Source organism: Typopeltis vanoorti, chromosome 7 (assembly GCF_054136105.1).
Source record: "Typopeltis vanoorti isolate ZY-2024b chromosome 7, IOZ_Tvanoo_1.0, whole genome shotgun sequence".
Lineage (NCBI taxonomy): Eukaryota > Metazoa > Arthropoda > Arachnida > Uropygi > Thelyphonidae > Typopeltis > Typopeltis vanoorti.
Genome location: NC_143555.1, coordinates 53788713 through 53803376, shown reverse-complemented (window position 1 = coordinate 53803376; position 14664 = coordinate 53788713). Strand labels below are relative to the sequence as shown.

The window sequence follows — 14664 nt, the reverse complement described above, 5'->3', positions numbered from 1 at the left end:
AAGCCTTGAAGAAAACACTGACTGATTCAGTCAGAGAGGCATTTGGTGAGGTTGTCTGCAAGGATAGAAAAATCAGACCTCCATGGTAGACACAGGAAGTTAAAGAAGAAAGCATATGAAAAGTTCCTGGCAAATAAGTCAGCTAGTGCTCTTAGAGAATACAGAGACAAATTGAAGAAAGCTAAACACTGTGTAAAACTAGCAAAACAAAAGTCATGGGAAGACTTTGGTAAGAACACAGAAAATAAATATCATGAAGGTGGTAAGATATTCTGGGAGGTTGTTGAAGCTCAGAAATGGAGGAAAGAGTGTTGTAAAAGGAATTAGAGATGATAAAGGTGACATGAAAACTGGAGAAAAAGATATCCCTGAAGTATGGAGTAATTGGAGAAATGCTTTGAAAATTGCTAAATGAAACAAGCAGTGATAGAACAGTGGTAAGAAACACTTAACAGACATGCAATCAGGAATACATATCCATACTTGAAGTAGAAAAGGACATCAAAGGCTTGAAATGTGGAAAGGCAGCAGGAGTAGATGATATTCGGCCAGAAATGCAGAAGTATGGTGGTATAAATGTCTTACAGTGGCTGCACTGCATAGTTCAGAAAGCCTGGACAGCGGGACAAATTCTCGATGATTGGAGTAGAGCTCTCATAGTACCCATATATAAAAAGGGAAACAAAACTGAATGTGAGAATTACAGAGGTATTTCCCTACTCAGTGTTCCTGGCAAGATTTATGCCAGTATACTTGAGAAATGGTTCCGAAGAATTGTGGAAGAAAAGTTGGTGAAGAACAAGCGGGATTCAGGCCAAATAGAGGCTGTCAGGATCAGATCTTCACTTTACAACAAATAGTTGAGAAAGCATGGGAATATAACAAAGATCTATACTTAAGTTTTGTTGATTTGGAAAAGGCATATGAAAAGGTGCCAAGAGAGAAGCTATTCAATATGCTACAGTTATATGGTGTCAATGGGGCATTATATCAAGCAATACTTAGTCTTTATTTGAGTTGTAAGTCAGCAGTTAGAATTGAAGTACAGGAAGATGGTTTAATATTAAATCTGGTATCAAACAAGGATGTACATTATCTCCTCTGTTATTCATTATCTATATGGATCACATTATGAAGGAAAGTGGTATTAAACATGATATCACAATTGGAGATGTTAACGTGAGCTCTTTGCTTTATGCAGACGATGTTATACTTCTAAATAAATCTGCTACAAGTCTGCAAGATGCCATGACTGAATTGAATAACTGTTGTAATAGATATGGTATGAAGGTCAGCAATAAAAAGACAAAAACAATGAAAATAGGCAGAATCGTTGAAAATGTCAACTGCTTTGTGAACGGAGAACCTGTGGAACAAGTAAAAGATTTCAGCTACTTAGGCACGACTTTTAGTGAAGATGGTAAATTAAATATGGAAATAGACAACAGAATCAACAGAGCTGGTATGATAGGAAGTCAATCGAATACATTCATATGGAATAAGAGAGAAATTAGTCAAAACACTAAATTAGCCGTATACAAGACAGTATTCAAGCCAATCTTAACTTATGGATCTGCGAGCTGGGTCAGAAGTGAAACACAAGACCAATGACTAGAGACCACAGATATGAGTCCTGAGCAAGATTAGAGGCATGAACAGATGTCATCAATGGCAATATCATATTAAAAACGAGGATATTAGGAAAAAACTTGACATTGTTAGCATCCAGGAATGCATTAGCAGAGCTAATCTCAGGTGGTATGGTCACTTAAATAGAATGGACGAGGAAAGATTAGCAAAATAAGCATTCTCTGCAAGGTTGGCAGGAAAACGATCCAGAGGAAGACCAAGATATAGGTGGATTGATACAGTAAAAAGTGTCTAAGAAGACAGAAATATAAGACCTGATAATATTGGAGTCTTGACATTTAACAGACTGATTTGGAAGAAAATTGTAGATAGGAAGTTAGTAATGATGTAAATTTTTCATGTAGTACTATCATATCCTGTACACCCCTTGAAGGTACAGGACAGGAATTTAATGATGATCAACTTCTCCAATACTTTAACCCCCCCCACACACACACACACTCCTGAGATACTAACTGGTATGTAATTTGCTACTTCTGTCTTGAAGCAACTTTTTTTTTTTTTTTTATGGAGCTATCTTACCCTCTTTCCACTCCTTGGAACCTTGGCAGAGCCGAAACATTAAAACAACTTTGTCAGAAACTCTGCCTCTAAAAGCAATCATCACACAAACACCATCTCTCATCACTGTAGCTGCTATTCTATATCTTCAGAGTATGCAAATATGGTAATTATAGAAACTAATGACTAATATGGCTGCTGATGATAATATCTCAAAGAAATTTGGCTACCTTCAAACTATGCAATATTTCAGCAAAAATGTTTGGGCATGAAGTATCCTCATGTTACAGCAAATGATGGAAACGTTTAAAGAGAACAATGGGAGCTATATCTGGTGTTTACTGATCAGCAGAAAGCGTACGATAGAGTGCCAAGGCAAGAAGTCTAGAGGTGTCTGAAGGAGAAGAAGGTACTGAAGAAATGTCAGGTTGGTGCAAGAGATGTACAAAAAATGTGAAGACAAAAGTTTGAAGCTGACTGGGGAAGAGAAAGTTTTCAAGTGAAGGTTGGCCTGCATCAAGGGTCAGCATTAAGTCCATTCCTGTTTAATATTGTGATGGATGTGAGAGAAGCCACATCTTGGACAATGTTGTATGCAGATGACATCGTGCTGTCTGCAGAATCAAGGAAAGAATTGGCAGTTAAACTGGAAAGATGGAACAAAGTGAGCAGAAGTAAGACAGAATATACATGTGTTGCAACGTGAATGACAGCCAGGAGACAGATCTGGAGTTGGAAGGAAATGTCATCAGGAAAGTTAGGGAATTTAGAATCTAAGATAAGGAGAAAAAGAAAATGGTTCAATTTAAGTATGGAGAAAATTACATCTAATAAGTGGCATCAGTAAAACTTGCTATAGATCAGGAATGAACTGTTACACAAGGTGTTTTAAAAGGGGGCTATACAATTTGAATGACAATAGAAGGTAAATAGTGATAGAATAGATGAAATTTTTATTACTGTGCAAATGTAGTGTAACACTTGAAATTTTAACACAGAGAGTTAAAGTTCAATATGACTGCCTCCAGTAATTCTGCAGACATCCCATCTATAGTCAATTTCCTGCCACATGCAGGAAATATCTGGCATATCTGGCCTAACTTCAGCAATGGCAGAAGTAATCCTCGAATACAGGTCATCAAAACTGGCTGGTAGTAGTGGTGGTACAAACAATATCTTTTGCAAAGCCTCACAAGAAAAAAATCTTATTGTGTAAGGTCTGCAAAACACAATTTCATGCAACATGCACCCTTCTATCAATCCATATGCCTGGAAAAACGGATGTCGAGGTACGACCTTACATCTGTCAGGTAATGAAGTGCTCCATCTTGCTGGAAAAGTAAGCATCCATCATGGTCACCATTGTCTAATTGTGGTATTACATACCCTTGTAGTATGTCCAGATAGACAACACCGATAACGGTAGACTCAAAAAAAAAAAAAAAAGAGTCCATACACTTTTTTTCTTGCTTATGGTGCAAAATATGTTAGGCTTTGGAGTGTCGTGAACATGTTCTACAATGGGGGGTAGATTTTCGCTTCCTCAAATTCTGCAGACATGTGAAAAGTGCACTTGAGATGACCCTTTTCATCACTGAAAAGGATCATATCCAAAAAGTATTTATTTTGTTCTACCCTGCTGATCATTTCTGTACAGAAATCTTGACATATCTTCTTATTGTCTTTCTTCAAATATTGTACAAGAGTAAATTTGTAGGGCCTTAAATATAGATGCAGTCTGAAAAAAAACATGCCCCACAGTCATATGTGGAATTTCAATTTGACAAGAAGCCATCTGGTTGACTTTCTAGGGATTCTATGGAAACTATAACGAATTTCTTCCACAACAGTATCGGCCTTCCCGTTGACCTTGGATGATGAACAGAGCAGCCAGTTTCCACAAAATTTTTGTGCCACGTGGATTGTGCACTTACTAGGAAGTTCTTTGTCGTATTGCATGCAGAAATTCCTCTGAATCTGTGTAGCAGACTTCGTTTTCTCAAACCAAAACACACAACATTTTCACTCAGGACCATCGAAAGTCGCCATTTTCAAATGGTGTAACGTATCATGCCATCTAGTGTCATTTGGTAATAAAATTATGTGACCAAAAATTTATGTGTTTCACTACATTATGACACCCACTCAGCTTTTGTATGTCTTCTGAGTTATTCTCTCTATTCTCCTGCAAAGTTGTATGCACCCTGTTGAAACATCATGTATTTGTATACAAATGCTAGAAGTGGAAAAAACGAGCAAAATGAAGTGGTTGCATTACTTGAGTCTGTTCACCCAAGAATTGTTGCAATAAGTGAGACATGGTTGGATGAGAATGACATCCTGACAGGAATACAGATGGAAGTGGATGATGTGATTTGTGAAGACAGAAAGGGTAAAAAGGGAGGAGGAGAGTGCCTAATGATGAAAGAGAAAGTTATGTCCATACAAGGTAGAGATGCAAGATGGAAATAGTGCCAGTGATTTTGAGGCAGGATAGTGTGAAATAGAGATCAACAGAATGAAATACTTAGTTGGATGTTGTAATACACCTGATAACGTGGATAGTAGTGATCGTTAAAGGCATAATCAAATTACGAAGTAAATAAAAAAAAAATGATGATCATTATGGGTGATTTTAATTATGACAATATAGACTGGGATGATAGGACCTGGAAGTAAAGAAAATGAGTGTTTTTGAGTGACAACTACCTCAGACAGTATGTAACAGAAGGCACACGAGGATTGAGGATCTTGTATTTGATCATCTCATCAGAGGATGTTATTATAAATGAGGTATCGAATCACCCTCCAGTTGGTGAGAGTGACCATAAAGTGATTTCATGGGTGGTTACCAACAGTGTAAGGACCTCTGTGAGGAAAGGGTATATGTGAAACTACAAGGCTGGTGATTATGAAGCTCAGGAGGCAGATTGTAGGTGTAGCATGGAATGAGGAGTTGGCTGGAAACATCAATGCAGTTTGGGTGGTATTTAAGAACTATCTAGTAGAAGCAATGTCTAAATGTATTATTACTATTATTACGGGCAACTCCAGGGAGTCATTAGACTCATCGAGGGAGGCCCCAAATCATATTCATCACAACTATTTGACATTCATACAGTATCTATCATACCTCGCCTTAAACTCATTCACTGTCACAGCATCCACCACAGACTCAGGGAGCGCATTCCACTCATTCACTACTCTAAAAGTAAAGAAATCAGAATTCATCACAACTATTTGACATTCATACAGTATCTATCATACCTCGCCTTAAACTCATTCACTGTCACAGCATCCACCACAGACTCAGGGAGCGCATTCCACTCATTCACTACTCTAAAAGTAAAGAAATCAGCTCTAACACTTTTACTAACCACACTTTTGCCCAGTTTCCATGGATGTCCCCTAGTCCTCCCACAACCAGCCCTGTTCTCAAAAATATCTTCTGAATTAATTTTATAGAAACCCTTCAGTAATTTGAATGTCTCAATCATATCTCCCTTCCTCCGCCTATCAACCGATTTTTCCAACCCACAAATCCTCAACATGTTCTCATACGGTTCATTCCACAGACCTGCTATCATCTTGGTCACTCGCCTCTGGATCCTCTCCACCTCCTCCCCATCAAGAAGAAACCTAGGTGACCAAATCTGAGCACAGTAGTCTAGATGGGGTCTTATCAAGGCTCGATACAGAGGAACAATATCCTGCTTGTCTCTGCTTGTCAACGTATTCTTCAGCAACCAAGTGATTTGATGAGCTGTTTTGGTCATTTTTGCAATGTGTCCCCTAAATTTCAATTCTTTATCTACCAACACTCCTAAATCTCGTGCCTCATCAATTTCCTGGAGCGGGGTTCCACCAATGCAGTAAACTGCCGTCAATCTTTTCACCCCAAAATGCATAACCTTACATTTTGCCACATTAAACTGACATCCATTCTCCTTAGCCCAGACCTCCAATCTATCCAAATCATCCTGCAAAATTTTGACGTCATCTGCATTCACTATTGCCCTACCCAACTTCGCATCATCCGCAAACAAATGAACTGTTCCTCTCAGATCATTTCCTATATCATTTATGAACAAATTAAACAGCAGTGGTCCAAGAACAGATCCTTGTGGCACACCACTAGTCACAGGCCGTCTTGTGGACTCTACTCCCGAGTAAACCACTCTCTGATATCTCTCCGTCAACCACCCTCCTATCCATCTCACCAACCCTATGTCCATTCCCATATGCTGCAATTTACTGATTAGAATTCCATGTGGAATCCTGTCAAAGGCCTTGGCAAGGTCCAGTAGAATCACCGTAAACCCATTACCCTTATCCAGTTCAGCCGTCACCGTGTTATAATACGTGAGCAAGTTACTGAGGCATGACCTACCCTTCACAAAACCATGCTGTCCCCGATACAGTATCCCATTTTCTTCTATCCAATCTTGTATTTTCCTCTTGACTATTTTCTCTAAGACCTTGACAATGATTCCTGATATGCTAATCGGTCGGTAATTTACAACAGCAGTCTTGGAACCACCTTTATGCAGTGGAACTATTTTCCCCTCTTTCCACCCGCTCGGGACTAACCCAGACCCGAGACTCAAATTAAACAAAATGGTCAAGGGTACTGACAATTCTTTAGCTGCTTCTCGTACAACACGAGCTGGTATACCATCCAATCCCACAGATGTATTAACATTGAGGTTATGCAATAGACTACTCACCTCCACTTCATGAACCACAATTCCCGTATAATCTACTGGTTTATTCGTTTCTGCAATGTCACCACCTGGATGATATACTTTTGCAAAGTGCTCACTCAGTAACTCAACTATCTCAACTGATTCAGTTACCTCCCTACCATCGGCATTCTTTAAAATCAATCTGCCATGTACATTTTTCCTTTTACTTGCTACATATCTAAAAAACTGTTTAGGATTCTCTTTAGCCTGCATGGCCAATGTTCTTTCGTAATCCTTTTTTGCTTTTCTTACCACACTCGTCACCCTTCTGGCCTGCGCTTTATACCGTTCATGTGCCTGCCGGTCACCCTTCTCCTTAAATTCCCTCCATAGTTGTTTCTTTTTATGCAACTCAAGCTTAATGGTGTTATTCATCCATTTAACCCCTACTTGATTTATTATTCGGACTCTAGGTATACAGTCAGCCATTGCTTCATGCAAGCACTTCTTAACTACCTCCCATGCACTATCAACTTCTAGTCCTTGCAGTTGTACATGCCATGGCACTGAACCAATCAAACTCCTAAGCTTGTCATACTTTCCAGCCCGATAATTCCACATGTACCCTGTCTTAATTGAAAATTCTACACCTTTAGCCACCTCCCAAGTTAAGACCCTATGATCACTCTCACCGATTGGTGGCAATGTGGTCATATTTGTTACAGCCAAATCCTCAGATGTAATTACTAGGTCAAGCACTCTCTGACCCCTAGTATTTTCCATTACATGCTGTCGCAGATAGTTATCCCTTAATAACCGCATAAAATCCAGTTCCTTCCTCCCGTGTGTCCTCTCCTCACTCCAATCAATGCGACCATAGTTGAAATCTCCCATAATAATCACCCTCCTTCCACCCATTTCTTCTATTTGCTTGTGCATACTGTCACCACCATCTTTTCCATCACCTGGTCTATAGCAGCACCCAATTGTATATTTAGTTCTGCTAGCCACAATCTCACACCAAATGGCCTCAAATGTGCTCTTTTCTCTATCCTGCAATTCAACTTCTATTCTCCTTGGCTGGAGCTCATCAGCTATCATCAACAATACTCCTCCCCCCATTTTATTCTCTCTGTCATTCCTGAACACACTATACCCATCACATTCAATCCCACTAGTTATATCATCTACAGTCAACCATGTTTCACTAATACCTATAACCTGTGGTCTGGAAGTGCCAACCATGGCCAAAAACTCTTCCTTCTTGTTCCTAATACTCCTAGTATTAGTGTACATGAATTTAAGACCCCCATTAGCCCCAACCCTACCTTGATGCCTTATATTAACTATCCCACTCAGATTTGTTGTCCTTATTTGCTCTGGCATATTATATTCATTCTTACATTCAACTGCCTCCATAAGGACTGTATCTCTACCCCCCCCCCTAACAAATCTAGTTTCCCTGAATTTGCACATCCACTACATTCAGCAACACTTTCTCAAGTCTTCTTACACCGTAACCATTCAAATGCAAGCCATCCATCTTATATAGATCCTTTCGCCCATCAAACTCACTCCACAAATTTCACACCACTCGTCATACATAACCCACGCATAAAGTCATTTGCAATTATAGCCCTCCTTTTAAACATTTCACTGTCATACCGTGGCAAAAGACTAATCATTCTAACTCTCTCACTCTTTTCTTTTGCTACCTCAAACAATTCATTCAGGTCTTCTATCATTTCCATTTTATCTCCTTTCAAATCATTCGTACCTGCCACAACAATCATTTCTTTCACCCTTTCCTTTTGCTCTCTAATAGACGCAGTTACGTCCTTTATGGTCGCACCAGGTTGGTACGATTTTGTCAAATCCTCTACTAACACACCTCGTACTAACGAGTCTCCATACAGCACTCTATCCTTCATTTTGTTCATGTTCACATTCATACGTCTAATTTTTCCTGTCATAACTTTTATTATTGGTTGGTTCATTCAGTCTACTTTTGTTCATGCACTCTAGCTGCTGTTTTGCTCTTTCTATCGCACTATTCAACAACGCGATCTCACTCAATGCATCTATCTCATCTTTTTTGTTCTCTGAGAAACCATTTATACTATCATTCACACTTTCTACATTCACACTCTCACAATTTTCATGTACAACCTTGCCGTTTCTTGTCATATCCCTATTTCCTTCATTCTGAAGGTTGACAAAAATATCACACTCACGATCCGAAATACACTTCAATTCCGCATTCTCCCTACATTTTCTACACACATTCAATCCTTTATTATCATCTAACCACACTCCGCAAAGCGTACAAGTGAGAGTGACCATAAAGTGATTTCATGGGTGGTTACCAACAGTGTAAGGACCTCTGTGAGGAAAGGGTATATGTGAAACTACAAGGCTGGTGATTATGAAGCTCAGGAGGCAGATTGTAGGTGTAGCATGGAATGAGGAGTTGGCTGGAAACATCAATGCAGTTTGGGTGGTATTTAAGAACTATCTAGTAGAAGCAATGTCTAAATGTATTCCAAGTGTCAGAAGATTAAATAAGGTAGGTGTGAAATGGATGAATGAAGAGATTAAGCATGGGATACCGAGAAAAAAGGCATTATGGAGGCAGCATAGAGCGGTAATAATCAATTCCATGAGAATCACACCCTCCTTATTATGCTGTAATAAGGAGGACGTGAACAAGCAGTGAGCAGTTTTTTTACATGCAAAGTTGTGAAAGATTAGAATGCCTTGCCTGAGAGTGTGGTGTCTACAGAGAATTTGAATGTGTTTAAGGCACAGTATGATGAGCTATGAATATAACAAAGGGATCTTCCTAGATGAGTCTGACTCCATGAGGGTCTTTAGAGTGGTAATAATAACTTTTCTTACACTTGAATAAACCAAGAATATAATTTCTTGGGAAGTAGAATTTACTTCAGAACAAGTGCAGACACTTTCTACATTATCTGATCGAGGATATTTTAATAACGTGACACACCTTTTCACTACTTGTGAAAAATATGACCTACATTAATTCGACCTTGGCATCTTAACCCTCTCATACATGAATTTTTATATTCATTTTTTAAAAAATTATGATGATATAGTACCATTTAATCTTACAGTATTACCATGAATTCGTTAATTTTGCTAAATTTGTGCCCTGTATATGTTAAAAATGATGTCCTCAGATGAGGACATCATTTTTATGTGTCCTCATATGAGGCCCTTATGCATGAGAGGGTTAAAGTCCAGCTCCTACTAATAAACCTCAAAACTGGGCAAGGTAGTGAATCCCCTTCCCATTATGTGTAGCATTATATACATCCAAAAGGATGTGTGTTTTGTATTATGGGATACCAAGGCAATTGATGTGAAGTCATCAGTCTCTATATAGACTATAGAGGGAGATAACTTCACATCAGCCTCTATACAGTCATGAAAATACTACATTCATAAACTGTGTTCTTACACTTGGAGAAAGGAACAAACAAGAATATTTCTTGACAAGTATCATTTACCTTCATAACCAAGTAAAAAAAGCTTCCTAAAAACCACATCCTTTAATTCAGTCACAAATGAATAATCTACAACCTAAGTATAGCAAACACGAAACACATTTCATGCAAGAATTTAAAATACAGAATTTCATGATCATAACTGCAGATCAAGATATACCCTAAATTACAAATATTTTATTAAAATGTTAATCTTAAAATACAAATTTTATATGAATTCATACAAGCAGGAATGAAATTTAACTTTCTTGGGATGTGAAAACTTGCAATGAAGAGAAAGTTGTCTTTCTACTTCTGGGTATAAATAAATTCCTATTATCATCCTAGAGTGGTTTCCCACAATGAATCCTTGGAGGTATCACAATAATTCTGTACTACTACTTCTACAGCTTTTCTCTTCATGCTTCTTTTGACCCATGATTGTTACATGCTGAATATCATGTCTTCTGCATCTTCAATCTTGAATGAAAGTTTTAATAACATTCCACCCATAAATAGTCAAAAAGAAGAGGAAAAAAAACCTATGGCACAGCATATTAATAGTTAGACTAGAGGGAGGGAAATCCTGATCACGAAGGAAGGCGATGGTCTCACACGCCAAGTAATAAAATTTATTTGCCATCTTAAAACATTCAAACAGCATGTTGGCAGGAGAGATGTTATCCACTGTTTTCAGAAATCTGAAACCGTTTTCTTCAAAAATTACTTCACGTTTAAAATTTTTAGTATACTTTTTCAGGAGTTTGATGTTATCCACAAACTCAATTTCTCTCCCATTTCTACATACGACATTACAAAATAATTCATATCGCTTACTTTGTCAGCAATCAGAGAGGAATTTCATACTTTATAAGGCACCCGGGTGACAAAAAAAGTTTACCAGTGCAATAAACCTATACTCATTTTATTGGTTATAATTCCTCTTGAAGTCAACTCATTTTTGCGATATTTTTCTAATATTATGCAGAGATGTTACGAACGTTAATTGTGGAGAGCAATATCAATAATCTAATTGTGGTTAGAAGGAAACATGTAATAATAATTATATTAAGGTCTAAACCTTATAGATATTCCTAAACTTTAATAAACATTGAATACTTGGATGTTTTGAAATTTTCATGAATATATTTATTTAGAGAACGGCATTTACATATGTCCTACTTGATTAAAAAAAAATCATCAATTCATTCTATATTCCTTATATTAGTATCTTGTTTCTATCTCTTGAAGATGAAACCCTGAAAACATTGCATGCACATTTATTAACAGTGTACGTGTACAGATTTAAACCATATATTTCATAAGCAACTAGTATAAGTTATTTACAAAATGTGGGAAACATGAAAATAAAACTTTCTGCACTAATTGAAAAATTAAACTGACAATGCTCGACTCATTACAATGCTGAGAATATATCACGAATTCGCGATAACTGTCGCTAAAGCTCTACAAGAGATGAGGAGAATGTTATCTTCAAAAACTATTTGGCCAATGAGGAAGCTTTGCTGTTGCTAGGGCTAGTCCAAGGACCTTGAGAGCCAATGACTCATTATTCGAAGTTGAAGCTTGACAGGTGCGGTGTTAAATATTCTCGCAAGAATTCAGCATTAACGTATCTAATATATTTTATTATTATTATAATATGTTAGAACTAATTAGTCCAGATGAGAATGAATGCCGTCTACGCTACTTTATTTAAAAAAATGTAAAGATTTCTAATGTTACATTATTTGGATTCGTAAAATCATGCCATAGTTTCATTTTATAATAATTTAGAAACATACTCCAAAATTTGCTTCCGATACAACGATCATATTTTACATATGCATTCTAACCACACACTCATTAATGAGGATCAGAAATGGGAATTTAAATTGCTTTCTCTCTCTCTCGGGTTGGTTGCTCTAGGGATTATCCATTCAGAATTTTCAATTTAATTAATCTTATGCTTGCTATTAATACACCAAAAGACATAAGCTTGTTATACAGCAGGTAAAGTAATGATGATTAAACTTTTGAGTATAAGATGGAAATTTGTTTATAGTTAGTTTTACACAAGCTATTGTCTTGAGAACCTTTACTTAAACCTATAATGGATGCTATCAAAATTAAGATCAGCAGACATACATTTTCAATATTTTACACTCAAAATTATGCCACCCAGACCGATGAAATTTAATCGGGACGTAACTTAATCTAGTGAAGGTTTCAATTAGGAATTCAGAGTTCAGTTAGTCTCTGAAGCAAGCAATGATGCAACGGAACTATACATTGCATCCACGTATTTTTTAGAATAAATAACCTCCTAGAATCAATTTTATATCCATATATAAATACAGTTCAAACTGATTTTATAATTTACTTACATTCTTGTCTCCTATCTGTCCCATTGTAGACCGGTCTATTTTGACAAGAGTATCAATTTCTTCAGGTGGCTGTAAAATCATTAATTCGTACCACTGCGGTTACATATATCGTGTTGGAAGGAAGAAAATAATTGTAGAAGATTAACACACTTAAGTCTTTTATTTTCTTTGTATACTATATCGGCTTTGAATGTATTAAAATGATATTTCAGATTATCGATAAGCACCAGAATAGTTATTATATATATATCAGTCAAAACAGTTCATAACGAAAACCGGCCTACACACACATATCCACCGATCTAATGCATTCAGTTCTGTGTGATACCTTACCAACAGCTGAGTCGAATCAGCTGGTCAGGAGACCTAGGAACAGCCAATCATCATTCGATTTGCTGCAGACGCGACCGGTTGTGCCCATTGCGCTGAGGGTAGGTTTTCAGTTACATTTGAAGCATCACTTCTTACGTTAGTGGTTTCTCTAATCTAAGGGAAAACTAAGAAAATTTTTCATTGTGTGTATTTTTATTTCATTGAAACACTCCCAAAATAAATAACGGAATTCTTTGATTCATCTTAATTTATATAAATTTTCGTCATAAAGCAATTCATTTTATCATGGAGATTTATATAAATAAAGTTTTTGCACTTATTAATCATATCACTTATTGCATCATATCGCTGCATTCTTAACTTTCAAAATAGCATTGACATTATACTGAGCTTTATATATACTGTGACCGAAGCGGGTATAACAACATTACTCCACGCTCAGTTGAATTATCGTTCTTGAAATCCAATAGTGACTAACAGTTATCATCGCCAACAACTCTGTTGTCATACATGAGGGATATTTAAAGACTTTTTTTTTTAAGGATTTATAAAAAATGTAGTTGAGTTAGCTGTTGGTCTCATAAGAAGGTGATATATAAGTCATTGTTTCCATGAAGGTGTCAGGGGAAGACAATAATATATATTAAAGAGCATAACTTTTTTTGCTTTACGCAAAATAAATTAATATATTTTAAAAATAGTAATGATTTGCATATGAAAATTCATAAAAAACTGTTATACTTTCTATGCCCTATTTTTAAATGTTTTTTTCTTTTAAAAATGACCATAATGTCTTATTATATGTAAATATATTGTATGTGGCATATTCGAAAAATGCCGTGTTCGTGAACATCTCAAATGCAATTTTTAATCGAATCTAATAATGCAATCAAAAGTCACGGCAGTGACTATTAAAACCAAGTACTATAGAAAGTTACTAACGGTTATTACAATAATCATTGCCGCAAAAATTCGACTGCTGTAATTCCCATTTTTAGAAGAATATTATCAAATTGCCACTTTTATTCGACGGGGATATTTAACAGGTCATTGTTTGTCAAATATGGTGCATTAAATCCAATTAATAAAACACTAGAACACTTTGAAATAACGCCTAAAAACGTTATTTTATTTCCTTCTCCGCCGATACTTCTACAGGAAGCACAGTGCAACCCATTTAACAAATAATTTGAATTACAGTTATATTTTACGTAGCGGAAGGCCCTCTGAGAAATGCAACCCAATGAGATTAAAATGAAGGGTATAGGAGTTCTGCGGTTGTAATGATTCAAACAATTTGGAAACTAGTTCCTGCGTTGTATATATTCCCCTAATAAATTTATACTAGGTGGACAGAAATGGTGTAGGAGTGTAGAGAAGACAGTTCATTCGCATAACTCCATAGGTCGCAAAGTACAACCGACTGCGATCACGTTTAGAATACTTCTGACTTTGTTTAACTTCCTCCGAAAAATGAGATTAAATGATGAAGACTGTAATGACGAAATCGCTTTCTCAGCAGACTTCTGCACATCGCATCGCTCAACCATTACAAATTGAAAGCCTTTTCTTTAGTAACTACTTTTCCAACATAATTTTTAA

At 36.8% G+C, this 14664-nt stretch overlaps 1 protein-coding gene across 1 annotated transcript in view; it reads right to left on the bottom strand.

Annotated features, from left to right (window-relative positions):
• Nucleotides 1-13035, bottom strand: part of Sesn (Sestrin) — a 124510-nt gene extending 111475 nt beyond the window's left edge. The window contains exon 1 of the mRNA XM_090395878.1: nt 12730-13035. Coding sequence (XP_090252004.1) covers nt 12730-12810 — 81 coding nt within the window. The 5' untranslated portion in view covers nt 12811-13035. The remainder of the gene's footprint in view (nt 1-12729) is intronic.
• Nucleotides 13036-14664: the final 1629 nt, after the last annotated feature.